We start from the raw sequence: 22,422 nt of genomic DNA on the forward strand, positions 1-22,422 counted from the left end.
CACAGTGCCATCCGTTAAGTCACCAAAACCCCATATACTACCCCCATATACTACCCACATTTGTCAACTGTGCTGTGATGCTTCACAAAGGTTCTGAACCCTTCTACTCTCAGAGTTTCTACAGATTGTTAATTAAAAATTAAACGTTTTGCTAAAAGAATAATTTTCCAGTATTGCTATCTGCAGCATTAGCTCTAGGTAAATGTTGCAATTCTTCAGCCGTTCCTGGACCTGTGACCAAAAACGAGCTACATATGGACAGTATCAAAATAAATGATCTAATGATTCTGCCTCCTCGCAGCAAAATCTGCAGAGCTGGGAAGGTTGTATCCCCCATGTAACATTCTATTGGTTGCAAGAACTTTGTATAATCATTTAAATAGAAAAATTCTACATCTTGAATCTGGCATAATTTTGCGTGTTAATTCATTAACCATGTGCCACGGACTCGGTACATCGAAAATCTCTTCCCAACTATTTTGCTATTTATATGGCTTGGGGAGGTTGATTTGTCAAGTTTAGAGACTTGATTATAATGTTGTCTGGTTTCTACATATAACCACAATTTTATTGGTATAAAACGTAGCTACTACTACTACACCATGTGTCCTATAGGTACACACATCCGCCTCGAAATACAGTTAACTTCATTGCTGATAACACTTTGTGTAATGATATGCGCTGAGAGTCGGGAAGTAAGTTCAGGGAGTGAGTGTTTTAATAAAATAAAAAGAACATAATACAAAACAAGAAACACTAACAGCACAGACATGAAACAGAAACAATGACGCTTGGGGAAGGAACCAAAGGAGTGACATACTGTATATAGGGAAGGTAATCAGGGAAGTGATGGAGTTATGGTGAGTCTGAACACGCGCAGGTGTGCGTAACGATGGCGACAGGTGTGTGCCATAACGAGCAGCCTGATGACCTAGAGGCCAAAGATGGAGCACACATGACATTATGACTTATAACAAATTCCCTCTCTGTTGAATCATAGCCTTCCAGTACAATTCTGTCTATATTTACTCCTGCTACATTAATGGAACACATGCATGCTTTGCTAATGTATGTTGTAAATACATTTAGGATACTTTTGCCCCTTTACATTACAGTATATTTGAGTTAATTATGAAAAAGATAAGCGAGAAGAGCATAGATTACCACCATTCAATATGATTTGTTAGCCAAAAAGAACCAACTATATTTTCATTTTCAAACATGCAAGAATACACAAAAACACTGAACATTATATTCACTAACTGTTACAGTTTAAGACTTTTATCACTTCTCTCTAAGTACAACATGTGTGTGGCTCTCCTGTGACTATTGTCAGCACTTTTGTACTGTATTCTTCATACTCATCGTCTCTTGGTATAGTCAAGTTTCTTATTCTGCACATGAGTCTTTCTATAAACTAGCCTACCAGTGAGCATTTCATGTGGTGGACAACTGTTTGGAGCTGTTACAAAGTCACTTATAATAATGTCCCCTTTTTCACGTGAATACATTAATAACATATAAAGGGTGAGCATAGATACATTCAATATAGTTCATGAGCCGAATCAAAACCTACACTGCCGTTCAGAGGTTTGGGGTCACTTAGAAATGTCCTTGTTTTTGAAAGAAAAGCAAACATTTTTGTCCATTAAAATTAATGGACTGCTGAATGTATCTTTTTTTCTCTTGCTTTATTTGCTCTTTTCAGTATTATGTCCGTCTCTGATGAGTTACCCAGGAAGGGGCTGAAAATAGCCCATATTAATATATGTAGCCTTAGAAATAAGGTTCTTAAAATCAATAATTTGCTAACATCAGATAACATTCTTATATTAGCCATTTCTGAGACTCACTTAGACAATTCCTTTGACGATACGTCAGTTGCAAGACAAGGATATAACATCTATAGAAGAGACAGAAATGCTTATGGGGGAGTTGTTGCTGTATATATTCAGAGCCATATCCCTGTAATGCTTAGAGAAGATCTTATGTCAAGTGTTATTGAATTGTGGTGGCTGCTTGGTTCACTTGGCACATCTAACAAATTTTCTTTTGGGGTGTTGCTACAGGCCACCAAGTGCTCACAGTCAGTATCTAAATAATATGTGTGAAATGATAGTGTACAGTATGTGATGTAAACACATAGGTCTACTTCCTTGCGGACCTGAATATTGACTGGTTTTCATCAAGCTGTCCGCTCAAGAGGAAGCTTCTTACTGTAAACAGTGCCTGTAATCTGGTTCAGGTTATTAATCAACCTACCAGGGTGTTTAGAAAACACTACAGGAACAAGATCATCCGCATGTATCGATCACATTTTTACTATTACTGTAGAACTTTGTTCTAAAGCTGTGTCCGTACCCATTGGATGCAGTGATCACAATATAGTGGTTATATCCAGGAAAGCCAAAGTTCTAACAGCTGGGCCTAAAATAGTGTTTCAGAGACCATACAAAAGATTTTGCTGTGACTCTTATGTGGATGATGTTAAAAATAGTTGTTGGTCTGATGTGATTAATGAGTAGCATCCAGACACTGCACTTGATTAATTTATGAAATTGCTTCTTCCAATTATTGATAAAAATGCACCTGTTAAGAAACTGACTGTTATAACTGTTTAAGGCTCCATGGATTGATGAGGAATTGAAAAACTGTATGGTTGAAAGAGATGGGGCAATAATAAGTGGCTAATAAATCTGGCTTCACATCTGACTGACTTACTTATTGCAAATTGAGAAATGATGTGACTAAACTCAACTTTTGAGTACTTTAAATGAAATTATGGGTAGAAAGACAAATTCAACGCCATCTTTCATCGAATCAGGTGGCTTTTCATCACAAAACCATATGATGTTGGCAATTATTTAAATTTATTTTATTTTATTTTATTTCACCTTTATTTAGCCTGGTCGGCAAGTTGAGAACAAGTTCTCATTTACAATTGCGACCTGGCCAAGATAAAGCAAAGCAGTTCGACACATACAGCGACACAGAGTTACACATGGAGTAAAACAAACATACAGTCAATAATACAGTATAAACAAGTCTATATACGATGTGAGCAAATGAGATGAGATAAGGGAGGTAAAGGCAAAAAAAAGGCCATGGTGGCAAAGTAAATACAATATAGCAAATTATTATTATTATTATTATTATTAATGATTATTTCACTGGCAAAGTGGGCAAAACAGTGAGCAATTGGTATTCATGTACAAAAAAATAATAATGAAAGGAAACCATTGCAAGTTTGAATTTTGTAAAGTTACTGTGGGAGAGGTGGAAAATGTATTGTTATCGATCAATTATGACAAACCTCCTGGCATTGACAACTTAGATGGAAAGCTACTGAGGATGGTAGCTAACTCTATAGCCACTCCTATCTGCCATATTTTTAATCTGAGTTGAGAGGAAAGTCTTTGTCCTCAGGCCTGGAGGGACGCCAAAGTAATAATAGTAATAAGGCCTTTAATGGTCCTAACAGCAGACCTATAAGCTTTCTGCCAGCTCTTAGCAAATCCAAATGACTGATGAATTGTTGAAAGAAATCAATAATAAGAAGATTGTGGGAGCTGTACTGTTAGATTTTAGTGCAGCCTTTGATATTATTGGCCATAACCTGTGCTATGGCTTTTCAACCTCTGCCATAATGTGGATTCAGAACTATCTATCTAATATAACTCAAAGAGTTTTCTTTAATGGAAGCTTCTCTACTGTCAAACATGTAACGTGTGTTGTACCGCAGGGCAGCTCTCTAGGCCCTCTACTCTTTTCAATTTTTACCGATGACCTGCCATTGGCATTAAACAAAGCATGTGTGTCCATGTATGCTGATGATTCAACCATATACGCATCAGCAACCACAGCTGATGAAGTCACTGAAACCCTTAACAAAGAGTTGCAGTCTGTTTTGGAATGGGTGGCCAGTAATAAACTGGTCCTGAACATCTCTAAAACTAAGAGCATTGTATTTGGTACAAATCATTCCTTAAGTGCTAGACCTCAGCTGAATCTGGTAATGAATGGTGTGGCTGTTGAACAAGTTGAGGAGACTAAATTACTTGGCATTACCTTAGATTGTAAACTGTCATGGTCAAAACATATAGATTCAATGGTTGTAAAGATGGGGAGAGGTCTAGCCGTGATAAAGAGATGCTCTGTTTTTTTGACACCACACTCCAAAAAGCAAGTTCTGCAGGCTCTAGTTTTGTCTAATCTTGATTACTGTCCAGTCGTGTGGTCCAGTGCTGCAAGGAAAGACCTAGTTAAAGTGCAGCTGGCCCAGAACAGAGCGGCAGGTTTTGCTCTTAATTGTAATCAGAGGGCTGATATAAATACTATGTATGCCAGTCTCTCTTGGCTAAGAGAGGAGAGACTAACTGCAGCACTTCTTTTTATAAGAAACATTAATGTGTTGAAAATCCCAAATGGTTTGCATAGTCAACTTACACACAGCTCTGACACACACACTTATACCATCAAACATTTTCCCAGTCCCCAAATCCATAACAATTTCAAGAAAGCGTACAGTATTATAGAAAGCCCTTATTGCATGGAACTTCCATCTCATATTGCTCAACTAATCAGCAAACCTGGTTTAAAAAAAACAGATAAAGCAACACCTCACGGCACAACACCTCTCCCCTATTTGACCTAGATAGTTTGTGTGTATGCATTGATATGTAAACTGCGTGTGCCTTCAAAAAAAATGTATGCAGTTTTGTCCTAGAGCTGTTCTTGTCTATTGATGTTCTGTATTATGTTTCATGTTTTGTGTGGACCCCAGGAAGAGAAGCTGCTGCTTTTGCAAAAGCTACTGAGGATCCTAATAAAATACCAAATACCAAATGACATGTCCATGTTTCTAGTGATATTTTGAATTACATTGAGAGGGTTTTGTTATTGCTAGGTGGAGTTATGGTCTCATTGTGCCGACCTTTGTAACTACAGATGTGAAGCTGCAAGAACATTATATTTAAATGTATATTAAACCATTTTGAAATTTTCACCCTGGAGTTACACATTGGCCCCTTAATTTATAGAAAGAGCCACATGCAGTACAGTAGAAGGTGTAAAGAGCTGAAAACTGTTACCACTCCATAACAGTGCAAACAACCACTGGTGGTGGAAAGGAAGACGTGAGAAGAGCAAAGGTAAACACTACTAGATGCTATTTGTCATTCAGCCAAAAGGTGATAATATACATTCCTTTTTCACACAGTCAAGAGTACATGCACATAAATAGTCCCTAAAATGAACACAAGAGCTTTACTACTTCCTCCTTTCTATGGTTTACCGAATTCTTACCCTCATCGTCTCTGGCATGGTCAACTCAAGTTCCTTATTTTGAACATATGTGTGAAGCGATGAACATTATTGCACTACATGGGCAATAGTAGCTACTAAAATGGTGTCAGCACAACATGCCCTCCTGTAGATCTGGGTGCATAACATGTTGAACATTTAGATTTTTATAAGACTTCAATGTAGGCGAGGCCTATGGACCTACAGTACTATGAAATCAACACATTGAGCAGGGTTACATTTTATTAAAAGCCATTTATTTAAGTCAGAATCTTGTAATCTGACCAGTAAATCAAATGGTATCAGTGATCTGCCTGTTTCAGGGTGTCACACGCACACACACTTCACTGAAAACACTGCACTGAAAACAACTACCATGGATAACTCCTGATCCTACAGGACAGCACACAGTGTGGCATGACATGGGTGTAGGCAACTGGGTAGGGGAAGAGTTAAATGACTATTTCAAAACAATTTCAAAACTGTTTTGAGAGAGAGAGAGAGAGAGGAGTGAGCGAGAGATTGTTGTTTAAAGAAGGAAAGGGCTATAAATGCATCACTTGAACATCAATCATATGAAAATGAATCAGAACTGTCTCTTAACAACATGGAATCACACAGCTCATATTCCAAAGTGGTCAATAATCCCTCCAGTATTTCATTGGTGGAACCCTTACATATAATGCCCCTTTAAAACACTGTCTTTAGCATGCCATTTAGAAGACTTTGTTTTCAATAGAGGAATACAATAAAATAATAACAAAACAAAACCAAATACATCTGTCATTACAGAAATCTCCATAAATATCAGACAACTGAACATCAGTCAGAGAGAGACTACTTCCTGGAGAGCAGAAAGATGTCAAGGGGCTACATGGGAAAAGTAGTCATATATACACTATCTATACACAGGCCTGGCTCTGGACATGATTGATTGTTTTGCTGTCGTTTTCATGGCACAATTCATTTTCACATAGGAGTAAACAACACTGATATCCCAAGCCCCCAATCCTAAAATGTACAGGTACAGTAGATTAATACATGGCGATGAGAATATCCTGCCCACTGTGCAAAAACTGGTTGAATCAACGTTGTTTCCACAGCATTTCAATCAACAACAAAAAAATCTATGTGATGATGTTGAATCAACGTGGAAAACTCATTGGATTTAATCAACGTTTAGGGCATTTCGTATTTATTTCTCCTGACCTTTAACCTAAATCCAATGACATGGTGACATTTTTTTGTTGATTTCACAATAGTTGACAACTCATCCAAATGTAATGAGATGAGGGAATTATACACACGCACACGCGCACACACACACACACACGACTGAATCTAGCCTTTTGGGGGCCCTAAGAGAGAGGCAAAACATTTTAGTGGCTCCCCTCTTGATGGCAGAGAGAAAATGTCTGCTTTGAATTTCATTTCCTGCAATTATACACATTTTACCATGGGGCGGAGAGAAAATTGTGCAATTTTACAACACATTTAATTAATGCAATTATACTCATTTTGAGTATGGCGCAGTGAAAACATTTACAGTTTTACACCTAATTTCATGCAATTCTACCCATTTTCCAATGGGGTGGAGAGAAAGGTTAGCAGTTATAAAGCAAATTTCCTGCAATTCTACATATTTTGCCATGACTTATGACATGTTAATATGATATCTGAGTGATAATGACTAACAAAATCAGTGGAGGTCCCCTGGAGATCAGGGCCTCTGGGCACATGCCAGGTCATTATTCAGCCATGATTATTACAAGTTTAAATAGCTGGCTAGACTTACTACCAATCAAAACATTGGGATGGCTAATTGCCAGGTAATTGAGTGACTGACATAACAAGAGAAACACTGTTGATGCACAACCACATTTCTAAATTGCACCTGGTGTATTATACTAGTTTAACTCTCAATAGAAAGTTGAGACCCCGATGGAGTTCCCCAAAAAATTTCAAAATGTTTTGGCCAGGGGCCCCCTAGCGACCGCGTGCCCTAAGCGTCCGCTTATGCCTGGACCCAGCCCTGCAGACACACACCATATAGTCTATGTATTTATGTACTGTATGTGGAATGATATAATGCTGTAGGCTTCTCCAGTCAATGCAAGTACTCAATAGTAGTCATCATTAGTAGTCTTTCGAGGACCAAACACAAGTGGGCAAGCCAGTAAGTGGGCAAGCCAGTAAGTGGGCAAGCCAGTGCCCTTCACATCATAGTAACTCTTACTTTTACCAGATTCTTACAGTACAATAGAAAACTTTCACAACAAAAATAAGGTGTAGGTGTGAGAGAGAGAAGGGGAGTGAGGAAGTGGGGGAGTGAAAGAAAGGATAGAGAAATACGATAATATAACAACAATTTCAGTAGGAATTTCATTTTAAAAAAGCAGTAGATTTCCCTGTCACTGTAACTGAACACTCTGGTAGCAAACATGAGCCCAAAGAGTAAATATGCAACAAGATGGAGGGATAGATCTATCCCTCACTAACATACAGTACCCAATGTAGCCAATGTACAATAGTCAAACCATGGCCTTATACTCCAGTCAGTGTCCATGATAGCTTCACTTTTCACCACTTGTTGACGTTTGTTCTTCTTTTCTTGTTTTTACTGGTCATGTTGGTGATGAATCCTGTTCATCATGATTGTTTCCTCATTTCTATTCTTCATGTGTAGAAAAACACCTAAGTACCAGCTAGGCTCCTTCACAGTTTGTTGTAGTGCAGTACACCGACTCCCTCCCTCGCTGGGCTGGCCTGAGGGTTAGCTGCCATGGTGCTCTCTTAGCTCTTTTAACTCTTTTGTCTTCCCCAGAATATTAGATCTGGAGAAAGACAGGAGGAAAGACACAGGTGGTTTAAATAAGGTACGACAAAATAAGATTTGACAACTGCGGCTTTTCATTTCACATTTGATTGAGCTGACTATGTCACTCATTAGGCTATATAATAATAATAATAATAATAATACATGTATTTTATATACAGTGCCTGGCAAAAGTATTCATCCCCCTTGGCGTTTTTCCTATTTTGTTGCATTACAACCTGTAATTGAAATAGATTTGTATTTGTATTTCATGTAATGGACATACACAAAATAGTCCAAATTGGTGAAGTGAAATGAAAAAAATTACTTGCTTTAAAAACTAAATTATAATAAAAACATAAAAGTGGTGCGTGCATATGTATTCACCCCATATGCTATGAAGCCCCTAAATAAGATCTGGTGCATCCAATTACCTTCAGAAGTCACATAATTAGTTAAATAAAGTCCACCTGTGTGTAATCTATGTGCCACATGATCTTTCACATGATCTCAGTATATATACACCTGTTCTGAAAGGCCCCAGAATCTGCAACACCACTAAGCAAGGGGCACCACCAAGCAAGCGGCATCATGAAGACCAAGGAGAAGTACAGATCAGGGTTGGGTTATAAAACAAGATCAGGTACTTTGAACATCCCACGGAGCACCATTAAATCCATTATTAAAAAATTGAAAGAATATGGCACCACAACAAACCTGCCAAGAGAGGGCCGCCCACCAAAACTCATGGACCAGGCAAGGAGGGAATTAACCAGAGAGGCAACAAAGAGACCAAAGATAACCCCGAAGGAGCTGCAAAGCTCCACAGCGGAGATTGGAGTATCTGTCCATAGGACTGTTTTAAGCCGTACACTCCACAGAGCTGGGCTTTACTGAAGAGTGGTCAGAAAAAAAGCCATTGCTTAAAGAAAGAAATAAGCAAACAAGTTTGATGTTCGCCAAAAGGCATGTGGGAGACTCCCTAAACATATGGAAGAAGGTACTCTGGTCAGATGAGACTACAATTGAGCGTTTTGGCCATCAAGGAAAACGTTGCCTGGTGCAAACCCAACACCTCCCATCACCCCGAGAACACCATCCCCACAGTGAAGCATTGTGGTGGAAGCATCACGCTGCTGGGATGTTTTCTATCGGCAGGGACTGGGAAACTGGTCAGAATTGAAGGAATGATGGATGGCGCTAAATACAGGAAAATTCTTGAGGGAAACCTGTTCAGTCTTCCAGAGATTTGAGACTGGGATGGAGGTTCAACTTCAGTATTCTTAGGGACAATGACCCTAAGAATACTGCTAAAGCAACACGAGTGGTTTAGGAGAAACATTTAAATGTCTTGAAATGGCCTAGTCAAAGCTCAGACCTCAATCCAATTGAGAATCGGTGGTTTGACTTAAAGATTGTTGTACACCAGCGGAACCCATCCAACTTGAAGGAGCTGGAGCAGTTTTGCCAATAAGTATGGGCAAAAATCCCAGTGGCTAGATGTGCCAAGCTTAGAGAGACATACCCCAGCTATAATTGCTGCAAAAGGTGGCTCTACAAAGTATTGTCTTTTGGGGGGGAGGGGGAGGGTGAATAGTTATGCATGCTAAAGTTCTTCTTTTTTTTTGGTGTTATTTCTTGTTTGTTTCACAATAAAAAAAAGCATCTTAAAAGTGGTAGGCATGTTGTGTAAATCAAATGATACAAACCCACAAAAACATCTATTTTAATTCCAGGTTGTAAGGCAACAAAATAGGAAAAATGCCAAGGGGGTGAATACTTTCACAAGCCACTGTAGCACTTGTCATTACAATCAAGAATCTCAAAGTCTTTTTGAAAACAAAAAACAAATGTCGGATCTGGCTGTATACAGTACCAGTCAAATGTTTGGACACACCTAGTCATTCCAGGGTTTTTCTTACATTGTGGAATAATAGTGAAGACATCAAAACTATGAAATAAAACATATGGAATCATGTAGTAACCAAAGAAAAGTGTTAAACAAATCAAAATATAGATTCTTCAAAGTAGCCACCCTTTGCCTTGAAGACAGCTCTGCACACTCTTGGCATTTTCTCAACCAGCTTCATGAGGTAGTCACCTGGAATGCATTTAAATTAATAGGTGTGCCTTGTTAAAAGTTAATTTGTTGAATTTCTTTCCTTCTTAATGCGTTTGAGCCAATTCATTGTGTTGTGACAAGTTAGGGGTAGTATACAGAAGATAACCCTATTTGGTAAAAGACCAAGTCCATATTATGGCAAGAACTGCTCAAATAAGCAAAGAGAAAAGACAGTGACTACCAGTCCACCTGCTCTTTCCATGACATCGACTGACCAGCGCCTTTGTATGGGGTACGGTAGTAGATGCCAGGCGATCATCCCTGTGGAACGCATTTGACACCTTGTAGATTCCATGCCCTCAGAACAGCCTCAATTATTTGGGGCATGGACTACACGGTGTTGAAAGCATTCCACAGGAACGCTGGCCCGTGTAGTGCTGTGGCGGTCATGAAATTTCGTCAGCCGGTGATTGTCAAGCAAATAACTGTCGGTCTCATGGTAATTGACCGGTAATTAACATAAACATATATAGCATCTCCTGACTTCAGGAGATGGCTTGAAGTCTAATATACCCATGTAATATAGCCTACACATTCACAATAAATCCATGGTGTATTTTAGACAGGTCTAAAGAAGCATGACATGAAGAAAATGTAGTCTATTTCAGAAGAACAGAATAGCATACTCTGAGTTGTCCTTATGTTAGGTCCTGATCTGGCTATGCCAAATGGCTGTGGGCTACACTAGTTAATTTAGCAGACAAGTTTGCTTATCAATCCGTGACATTATTTTATATTATTTTATAGTATGAAGAATACAATTGAACAAAGCTGAATAAACTAGAAATATTGTCTCCAAACAATTTGAGGGCGTGCGCACATGCGGCTATTCTGTGTTGAGCGGTTAACAAATAAATAGGTTATCCTATATTCTTAATTTAGAGTTGCTAATGTAACTTTACAAACGTTGGGCTATATGTTTAGATTTTTTTATACTGCATGATGAGATTGTAATGATGATTTGAAAAAAGGTCTCTTGAAAGGCATGAGTTCTGCTTTGTGTTTTGCGCAGGCTGTACACACTCCAATAATCTCTCATTCCCAATTTGACAAGCACTTGATAATGCCTCGAATTTCACGGCGGCGGCATCCCCTTTGTGGCCGTAATGCACCCTTAAAAAAATCCCTTCCTTTTGTTTCCCGGAGTGCGCTGCGCAATCGGAAACCCTCTCACTCGCATGGCTCTCAGTCACGTGATCCGGTCTTTCTCACAGGCTTCAAATGAAGCCAGACACATCGGGGACACAACTGCGTGCGTCCTTATCCAATTCCGAGGTGCAAATTGGAAGAACAGTCCACATTTATATTTCGTCAGCCGACAAGATGAGTAGGCCTAACGAACAGCAAAAGCACTAGCCTATGTCAATCTACTATCCCCCATAATAAAAAAATCGACAAATTCTATACTGTGCGACAAATAAATATTCCAAACAATCTGCGACAGTTGTGGGATGCGATAGATCCCAAATTAATACAACCACTCGCATCAAAACACTTTTTTTTATGGGCTAGGCTACATGAGGTGTGTAACTGTGATTAGAAAAAGTTGTGAAAAAAAGGCATTGTTCCTTATGCATTATTCACAAGTGATAATATTGTCACACATCAGACTTTTCTTGATTAATATTGTCTTTACATTATACTAAATAATATATGTGTGACATTTGTTTTGATTTAGAATGGACGATTTTTAATGCACCTGTATCGAAATGCACTTAAATAGCGAATGGAGGACACTTTCCCCATGGTTAATTTTAATGCCAGCTAGGTTAAACTCCTGTTGAATATTATTATTTGTATTTCACCTTTATTTAGTCAGGTAGGCTAGTTGAGAACAAGTTCTCATTTGCAACTGCAACCTGGCCAAGATAAAGCAAAGCAGTTGGACACAAACAACAACACAGAGTTACACATGGAATAAACAAACATACAGTAAATAATAGAGTAGAAAAAGTCTATATACAGTATGTGCCAAATGAGGTAGGATACGGGAGATAAGGTAAATATAAGCAATGTGCTTAACCGTGACTAAACGGTCATGTGGGATTTGACTGCCGGTATGGCGGTAATACAGTCACCGCAACAGACCTAGGCCCATATTAACTCCAATGCTTCCTACAGTTGTGTCAAGTTGGCTGGATGTCCTTTGGGTGGTGGACCATTCTTGATACACACGGAAAATTGCAATTCTTGACACACTCAAACCGGTGCGCCTGGGACCTACATCCATACCCCGTTTTGTCTTGTTTGTTCACCCTCTGAATGGCACACATACACGGCCCATGTCTCAATTGTCTCAATGCTTAAAAATATGTCTTTAACCTGTCTCCTCCCCTTTATCTACAATGACTGAAGTGGATGTAACAGGTGACATCAATAAGGGTTCATACCTTTCACCTCGATTCACCTGGTCAGTCTATGCCATGGAAAGAGCAGGTATTCCTAATGTTTTATACACTCAGTGTATGTATGTATGTATGTATGTATGTATGTATGTATGTATGTATGTATGTATGTATGTATGCATGTATGCATGTATGCATGTATGCATGTATGTATGTATGTATGTATGTATGTCTGTATGTATGTATGTATGTATGTATGTATGTATGTATGCATACATGCATGTATGTATGTATGTATGTATAAATACTTATTTTCCACCATAATTTGCAAATAAATAAATAAAAATCCTACAATGTGATTTTCTGGATTTTTTTCTCTCTCATTTTGTCTGTCATAGTTGAAGTGTACCTATGATGAAAATTACAGGCCTCTATCATCTTTTTAAGTGGGAGAACTTGCACAATTGCTGGCTGACTAAATACTTTTGCCCCACTGTATGTATATATATATATATACACAGTGTGTGTGTGTGTGTGTGTGTGTATATATATATACACACATACATATACATACATATATATTTATATATACATACATACACACATATATATGTATGTGTATATATATACACATATATAATATACACATACAGTATATAAATATACATAATATACATATACATGCAGTATATAAATAGAGATATCTGTCTTACCTGAGTGCTTTCCATCTGTCCTTCTCCACCTGGTTCTCTGGACTCTCACTCTCATAGGATGCCAGATAGAGTCCTAGGGATGACAGAAAAAGAAAGCATCAATTACATATTCAAATCTGTTACTCTGTATCAGTTTCGTGTATTCACTGTGATGTGTGACTATAATTTTGAACTGTAAAAATGATGATACTAGAATTTCTGGGGGGGAAATATTGCAGAGCAGTTTTGTAGACATTGGAGCATTGATGAGCTATGTGTAACATAGACATGAAAAATATATTTCATATAAAGCGTACAGTGCCTTCGGAATGTATTCAGACCCCTTGACTTTTCCCACATTTTGTTACATTACAGCCTTGTTCTAATATGGATTAAATAAATAAAAATTCTCAGCAATCTGCACACTCTCCCCATAATGACAAAATGAAAACATTTTTGCAAATACCTTATTTATATAAGTATTCAGACCCTTTGCTATGAGACTCAAAAATTGACCTCAGGTGCCTCCTGTTTCCATTGATCATCCTTAAGATGTTTCTACAACTTCATTGGAGTCCACCTGTGGTAAATTCAATTGATTGGACATGATTTGAAAAGGCACACACCTGTCTATATAAGGTCCCACAGTTGACAGTTAATGTCAGAGCAAAAACCAAGCCATGAGGTCGAAGGAATTGTCTGTAGAGATCCGAGACAGGATTGTGTTGAGGCACAGATCTCGGGAAGGGTACCAAAGCCACTGTAGATCAATTCCAATCTTTATCTCTCCATTTATTTGCTTATCTCCTATAGTTTGTTATTGCCTGTTGACTGCCACAGCTGTACTAAAAATAATCAGCACAATCAACAATCATTAACAATCAAGCAACAAAGAGATGTTGTCTCTGCCCTGTTCATCCACTCAACCTGCTGCCAGTCAAGTAAATGGCAATGCAGACATAAAGATAAAGACTAGATTTAGCAGTCTTAACTTCATAATCATAAGCTAGAAAGATGTGAATGGTATTAAGCTAGTGTAACAGTTGTTAAAGTACTCTGTGAATTTCACCAGGTTCATATATTAATATGTCGTGTTGATTTGTTATTATGCACGCCTGCATCCTGGGAGAAGGGGAGTGTGTACTTACGTTTTGCCCTGCGTGCTCGTGCTCAAATCATTTTGATGCACTATGAGAGGTAGGCACGCTTTTTCTGTTTTCTTCAGAAAAGTTTGATTCTTTTAAGTACAAAGTCATACACACAGTGTTTTGTTCATGAATAATGTTGTATATTTAGAGGTTACTCATAAGTGGATGGTATTGTTAAGATGCACTTGTAATTGTACTGTTTAGGATGATATCAACCTTCTGAATTCAGCACGTGGTTAATAGCTAGCTAAGGTATTAGCAGGCTATTGTATGTGTGAACGATGGCTAGCTCCTCGAATGATCCCAGTCCCTCCTATTGTGCATCTGTTGTTGAAAGAGGCGATTCTCAGAACATATGTGCTCTACAAATGTTTTATTTCCTTTTGGATGCAGATGCCGGATGCAGAGAGTGAGTTCTGCTTAATTAAAACGAGCTGATCTCCAAAGTCCACGTCTATAGTCTCAATCAACCACACACAACGCAGAGTTACAGCGGTGCAGTACAGCACCGGTTAAACTAGCTAGCCAGCTAGTTAAACATACAAAAAAACAAAAATGTAAATGGGTATAGTTTGTCACATTGACTATACATGGGTGATTAGCATGCACCCCAGCGTGGATATTCTTGTCAGATAAACATGAAACTGAACACTGTATGTATGTATTAATGTATCATGATCAAATATTATAGTGAAGAAACATTTTAGACGTGCATGGCTAACATTTCATTTCATAACGGGAGATGATTTTCTCTCACTACATCTCAAAACAGCCACCATGTTTTCCCCCAAAAATTTGAACGGCAGACTGATCACATTACCAATATCTGTGCTCTGATTGGAGTATTACAAAACAATTCCCACTAGGTGGTGCTGCCAATCAAAATCCCCCAGATTAGAAAAAGTTGCTCATTTTCAATAGAGAAATGTTGAAGCAATGATTGCTCGTGCTGCAAAAACATTTTTGTTTTATATCATCGGCTCATGTTAGGTGCGACTGTGTGTCTTACCATCCTCACTGAAGATGGGAGCAGTGTGGAGGTAGTGTAGGATGCTCCTGTCTGTCTCAAACGGACACTCCATCTGTTTCCACGTCATAAACTCTCCCACCTGACGAGCCAACTCCACAAATTTCTGAAAACAAAATTAACAAAGGACACGCCCCATTAGAGAGAGCGAGAGAGAATAAAAGAAAATCCTACATTTTTAAGTATCAGTATAATATTTGTAGCCTTACCGCAAAATGAACATGGCCATTGGGCAGGCGGTTGGCACATCCCTCATTCAGGAAGTAGATATCTTTGATCAGTAGGCTGAAGAAGGGAATCACAATCTAAAAAAAAGAGAGATAGAAAGAGAGATATAGAAAAATATTCATTTAAAGTTTAGTGCACTGGGTTTTGATACAAGAAACTGGGTCAGGTGAGTCAGATGAGCCCAATAGTTTAGGTCAGAGTTAGATGAAATAGAGAATACTGGGTTGAACTGTAGGCTACCTTCTCCCTGTTGCTATTAGCAGTCTGGGACCTGTGGGCAGCTCCCCTCAGTGCTGTTCTGTAGTTGTAGAAGTTTCCAGTAGGGTCCATCTGATGCTGTATGGGAGAACAACATAGCATTACAAAGTTGTCCATGATAAGCATTGGCCCCACCTTATTGTGGCACTAAAACCATGTTTTTAAAGACTGACTGCCCTTAAAAAGAAACTTCTCATTTTGAAAACGGCCTATGTGGCATCTATATGAGTCAGAAACGTTTATTCTAGTGTCCAAATTGACTACACAGTGTAAATCGGATGATTTTGGTAGTAAAGACAGTCTCGTCCAAAACAGAGATTTGTAAGATTATTTAAAAAAAAATGGTATGTCACGGAATGAAGGGTACCGTAACAGTTTTCCTTGGCATGGGTTTATTTCAATCCTGCCCACATGCTTACGACTGGCAGCATCCAAGTAATCATCCATTTGTAACGCAGCGTGTGACCTGAACGTAATGCCCATGGTCAATTTGGTATGACATTCGATATCCCTATGGGGTTAGTTAGGGACTATCATTACATTTCACAATGCACATGGGACAAATATGTTAAAAGGTTAAAAACCTCAAACCAACTATAAATTGTAAAAATTCATGTACAAATATTGAAAGCATTTAATATGACAACTAAAACATGACAAACATGAAAATATTGTCCCATTTAAATTGTGTAATTTATATAGGCTTTCCGATGTCAAACCCACTTTGCCCTGGTCGCACACCAGCTGGCTGAAGCTAATTGGCGAAAGAGGTTGGCTGGTACTAACTAGCCTAGGCAACTTCAAGACAAGACCTGGTTAGACTATTTCAAGTTATTTAGAGGGGTGAGTGACCTTAACTGTTTTCTGTTTTGTTAGAGTGAATGTACAAATGCTTACCACGTGCGAACAAACACACAAGAGATAAGCATATTAAACCACGCACCCCCAAGACAACTCTCGTTTAGCTTCAGTCATAGCTGCTGCATTTCTTAATGACCAAGCCTAAAAACGAGGCCAAATCAGGAAGTTCAACCCGCATTAAATTCTAATTTAATAGACAGGTAAAGTGTTTTCTCCATATTCTACCAAGGACATACTGTTCTATATTAGTGAGTTGTACCTCCAGAATGAAGAACTTGGCAGTCTTGGCTTTCCCCCAGGTCTTCTTCAGCCGAGACACAGGACTCATATTCATACCAGCTAGAGTAGCAGACACATGTCAAATGTCAGTATATTGCCAAATATCAGTGTATGATCTTGTATCGTGTGGGATACAGCCGAGACACTCACAGATGATGGCCATGAGGGAGTTGAAGTTGCCGATGTTGAAGCACTCTCTGGCCACATCGATGAAGAATTCAATCACCTGGGCCCTCTGCTTCTTCTTAGCAGGCTGAGAGGATACATAAAAAAGCTGGTAGTGAGATATACTGGATGTAAATTAGATGTTAAACTAAATATATTTGGCCCAGTTCTGGGAAGAAAGTATACTGCCTCACGGTCAAAATGGGGATCTGAGGGTAGTAATGCTACTCACAATGGGGATCTGAGGGTAGTAATGCTACTCACAATGGGGATCTGAGGGTAGTAATGCTACTCACAATGGGGATCTGAGGGTAGTGATGCTACTCACAATGGGGATCTGAGGGTAGTAATGCTACTCACAATGGGGATCGGAGGGTAGTAATGTTACTCACAATGGGGATCTGAGAGTAGTAATGTTACTCACAATGGGGATCTGAGGGTAGTAATGCTACTCACAATGGGGATCTGAGGGTAGTAATGCTACTCACAATGGGGATCTGAGGGTAGTAATGCTACTCACAATGGGGATCTGAGGGTAGTAATGCTACTCACAATGGGGATCTGAGGGTAGTAATGCTACTCACAATGGGGATCGGAGGGTAGTAATGTTACTCACAATGGGGATCTGAGAGTAGTAATGTTACTCACAATGGGGATCTGAGGGTAGTAATGCTACTCACAATGGGGATCAGAGGGTAGTGATGCTACTCACAATGGGGATCTGAGGGTAGTAATGCTACTCACAATGGGGATCTGAGGGTAGTAATGTTACTCACAATCTCCTTCTCCAGTTTCAACTGTTCTTCCTGCGGCTATGGAACCCTGACCTGTTCACCGGACGTGCTACCTGTCCCAGACCTGCTGTTTTCAACTCTCTAGAGACAGCAGGAGTGGTAGAGATACTCTCAATGATCGGTTATGAAAAGCCAACTTGACATTTACTCCTGAGGTGCTGACTTGTTGCACCCTTGACAACTACTGTGATTATTATTATTTGACCCTGCTGGTCATTTATGAACATTTGAACATCTTGGCCATGTTCTATTATAATCTCCACCCGGCACAGCCAGAAGAGGACTGGCCACCCCTCATAGCCTGGTTCCTCTCTAGGTTTCTTCCTAGGTTTTGGCCTTTCTAGGGAGTTTTTCCTAGCCACCGTGCTTCTACACCTGCATTGCTTGCTGTTTGGGGTTTTAGGCTGGGTGTCTGTACAGCACTTTGAGATATCAGCTGATGTAAGAAGGGCTTTATAAATACATTTGATTTGAATGGGGATCTGAGGGTAGTAATGTTACTCACAATGGGGATCTGAGGGTAGTAATGCTACTCACAATGGGGATCTGAGGGTAGTGATGCTACTCACAATGGGGATCTGAGGGTAGTGATGCTACTCACAATGGGGATCTGAGGGTAGTGATGCTACTCACAATGGGGATCTGAGGGTAGTGATGCTACTCACAATGGGGATCTGAGGGTAGTAATGTTACTCACAATGGGGATCTGAGGGTAGTGATGCTACTCACAATGGGGATCTGAGGGTAGTAATGCTACTCACAATGGGGATCTGAGGGTAGTAATGCTACTCACAATGGGGATCTGAGGGTAGTAATGCTACTCACAATGGGGATCTGAGGGTAGTAATGCTACTCACAATGGGGATCTGAGGGTAGTAATGCTACTCACAATGGGGATCTGAGGGTAGTGATGCTACTCACAATGGGGATCTGAGGGTAGTGATGCTACTCACAATGGGGATCTGAGGGTAGTAATGCTACTCACAATGGGGATCTGAGAGTAGTAATGTTACTCACAATGGGGATTGGAGGGTAGTAATGTTACTCACAATGGGGATCTGAGGGTAGTAATGCTACTCACAATGGGGATCTGAGGGTAGTAATGCTACTCACAATGGGGATCTGAGGGTAGTGATGCTACTCACAATGGGGATCTGAGGGTAGTGATGCTACTCACAATGGGGATCTGAGGGTAGTAATGCTACTCACAATGGGGATCTGAGAGTAGTAATGTTACTCACAATGGGGATTGGAGGGTAGTAATGTTACTCACAATGGGGATCTGAGGGTAGTAATGCTACTCACAATGGGGATCTGAGGGTAGTAATGTTACTCACAATGGGGATCTGAGGGTAGTAATGTTACTCACAATGGGGATCTGAGGGTAGTAATGCTACTCACAATGGGGATCTGAGGGTAGTAATGCTACTCACAATGGGGATCTGAGGGTAGTAATGCTACTCACAATGGGGATCTGAGGGTAGTGATGCTACTCACAATGGGGATCTGAGGGTAGTGATGCTACTCACAATGGGGATCTGAGGGTAGTAATGTTACTCACAATGGGGATCTGAGGGTAGTGATGCTACTCACAATGGGGATCTGAGGGTAGTAATGCTACTCACAATGGGGATCTGAGGGTAGTAATGCTACTCACAATGGGGATCTGAGGGTAGTAATGCTACTCACAATGGGGATCTGATGGTAGTAATGCTACTCACAATGGGGATCTGAGGGTAGTGATGCTACTCACAATGGGGATTTGAGGGTAGTAATTTTACTCACAATGGAGATCTGAGGGTAGTAATGTTATTCACAATGGGGATCTGAGGGTAGTAATGCTACTCACAATGGGGATCTGAGGGTAGTAATGTTACTCACAATGGGGATCTGAGGGTAGTAATGCTACTCACAATGGGGATCTGAGGGTAGTAATGCTACTCACAATGGGGATCTGAGGGTAGTAATGCTACTCACAATGGGGATCTGAGGGTAGTAATGCTACTCACAATGGGGATCTGAGGGTAGTAATGCTACTCACAATGGGGATCTGAGGGTAGTAATGTTACTCACAATGGGGATCGGAGGGTAGTAATGTTACTCACAATGGGGATCTGAGGGTAGTAATGCTACTCACAATGGGGATCTGAGGGTAGTAATGTTACTCACAATGGGGATCTGAGGGTAGTAATGTTACTCACAATGGGGATCTGAGGGTAGTAATGCTACTCACAATGGGGATCTGAGGGTAGTAATGCTACTCACAATGGGGATCTGAGGGTAGTGATGCTACTCACAATGGGGATCTGAGGGTAGTGATGCTACTCACAATGGGGATCTGAGGGTAGTAATGTTACTCACAATGGGGATCTGAGGGTAGTGATGCTACTCACAATGGGGATCTGAGGGTAGTAATGCTACTCACAATGGGGATCTGAGGGTAGTAATGCTACTCACAATGGGGATCTGAGGGTAGTAATGCTACTCACAATGGGGATCTGAGGGTAGTAATGCTACTCACAATGGGGATCTGAGGGTAGTGATGCTACTCACAATGGGGATCTGAGGGTAGTAATGTTACTCACAATGGGGATCTGAGGGTAGTGATGCTACTCACAATGGGGATCTGAGGGTAGTAATGCTACTCACAATGGGGATCTGAGGGTAGTAATGCTACTCACAATGGGGATCTGAGGGTAGTAATGCTACTCACAATGGGGATCTGAGGGTAGTAATGCTACTCACAATGGGGATCTGAGGGTAGTAATGCTACTCACAATGGGGATCTGAGGGTAGTGATGCTACTCACAATGGGGATCTGAGGGTAGTGATGCTACTCACAATGGGGATCTGAGGGTAGTAATGCTACTCACAATGGGGATCTGAGAGTAGTAATGTTACTCACAATGGGGATTGGAGGGTAGTAATGTTACTCACAATGGGGATCTGAGGGTAGTAATGCTACTCACAATGGGGATCTGAGGGTAGTAATGCTACTCACAATGGGGATCTGAGGGTAGTGATGCTACTCACAATGGGGATCTGAGGGTAGTGATGCTACTCACAATGGGGATCTGAGGGTAGTAATGCTACTCACAATGGGGATCTGAGAGTAGTAATGTTACTCACAATGGGGATTGGAGGGTAGTAATGTTACTCACAATGGGGATCTGAGGGTAGTAATGCTACTCACAATGGGGATCTGAGGGTAGTAATGTTACTCACAATGGGGATCTGAGGGTAGTAATGTTACTCACAATGGGGATCTGAGGGTAGTAATGCTACTCACAATGGGGATCTGAGGGTAGTAATGCTACTCACAATGGGGATCTGAGGGTAGTAATGCTACTCACAATGGGGATCTGAGGGTAGTGATGCTACTCACAATGGGGATCTGAGGGTAGTGATGCTACTCACAATGGGGATCTGAGGGTAGTAATGTTACTCACAATGGGGATCTGAGGGTAGTGATGCTACTCACAATGGGGATCTGAGGGTAGTAATGCTACTCACAATGGGGATCTGAGGGTAGTAATGCTACTCACAATGGGGATCTGAGGGTAGTAATGCTACTCACAATGGGGATCTGATGGTAGTAATGCTACTCACAATGGGGATCTGAGGGTAGTGATGCTACTCACAATGGGGATCTGAGGGTAGTGATGCTACTCACAATGGGGATCTGAGGGTAGTAATGCTACTCACAATGGGGATTGGAGGGTAGTAATGTTACTCACAATGGGGATCTGAGAGTAGTAATGTTACTCACAATGGGGATCTGAGGGTAGCAATGCTACTCACAATGGGGATCTGAGGGTAGTGATGCTACTCACAATGGGGATCTGAGGGTAGTAATGCTACTCACAATGGGGATCTGAGGGTAGTAATGCTACTCACAATGGGGATCTGAGGGTAGTAATGCTACTCACAATGGGGATCTGAGGGTAGTAATGCTACTCACAATGGGGATCTGAGGGTAGTAATTTTACTCACAATGGGGATCTGAGGGTAGTAATGTTATTCACAATGGGGATCTGAGGGTAGTAATGCTACTCACAATGGGGATTGGAGGGTAGTAATGCTACTCACAATGGGGATCTGAGGGTAGTAATGCTACTCACAATGGGGATCTGAGGGTAGTAATGTTACTCACAATGGGGATTTGAGGGTAGTAATTTTACTCACAATGGAGATCTGAGGGTAGTAATGTTATTCACAATGGGGATCTGAGGGTAGTAATGCTACTCACAATGGGGATCTGAGGGTAGTAATGTTACTCACAATGGGGATCTGAGGGTAGTAATGCTACTCACAATGGGGATCTGAGGGTAGTAATGCTACTCACAATGGGGATCTGAGGGTAGTAATGCTACTCACAATGGGGATC

The 22,422-nt window shown here is 40.3% G+C and overlaps 1 protein-coding gene across 1 annotated transcript in view; it reads right to left on the reverse strand.

Annotated features, from left to right (window-relative positions):
* Positions 1 to 5,536: 5,536 nt before the first annotated feature.
* The window catches only part of LOC115130518 (ras-GEF domain-containing family member 1C), a 65,997-nt gene continuing 49,111 nt past the window's right edge, over positions 5,537 to 22,422 (reverse strand). Inside the window, exons 8-14 of the mRNA XM_029661746.2 lie at positions 17,227 to 17,329; positions 17,057 to 17,136; positions 15,919 to 16,014; positions 15,660 to 15,755; positions 15,433 to 15,556; positions 13,297 to 13,369; positions 5,537 to 8,135 (exon numbers count right to left, since the gene is read on the reverse strand). Coding sequence (XP_029517606.1) covers positions 8,075 to 8,135; positions 13,297 to 13,369; positions 15,433 to 15,556; positions 15,660 to 15,755; positions 15,919 to 16,014; positions 17,057 to 17,136; positions 17,227 to 17,329 — 633 coding nt within the window. The 3' untranslated portion in view covers positions 5,537 to 8,074. The remainder of the gene's footprint in view (positions 8,136 to 13,296; positions 13,370 to 15,432; positions 15,557 to 15,659; positions 15,756 to 15,918; positions 16,015 to 17,056; positions 17,137 to 17,226; positions 17,330 to 22,422) is intronic.

The sequence above is a fragment of the Oncorhynchus nerka genome, linkage group LG6, assembly GCF_034236695.1.
Source record: "Oncorhynchus nerka isolate Pitt River linkage group LG6, Oner_Uvic_2.0, whole genome shotgun sequence".
Taxonomy (NCBI): domain Eukaryota; kingdom Metazoa; phylum Chordata; class Actinopteri; order Salmoniformes; family Salmonidae; genus Oncorhynchus; species Oncorhynchus nerka.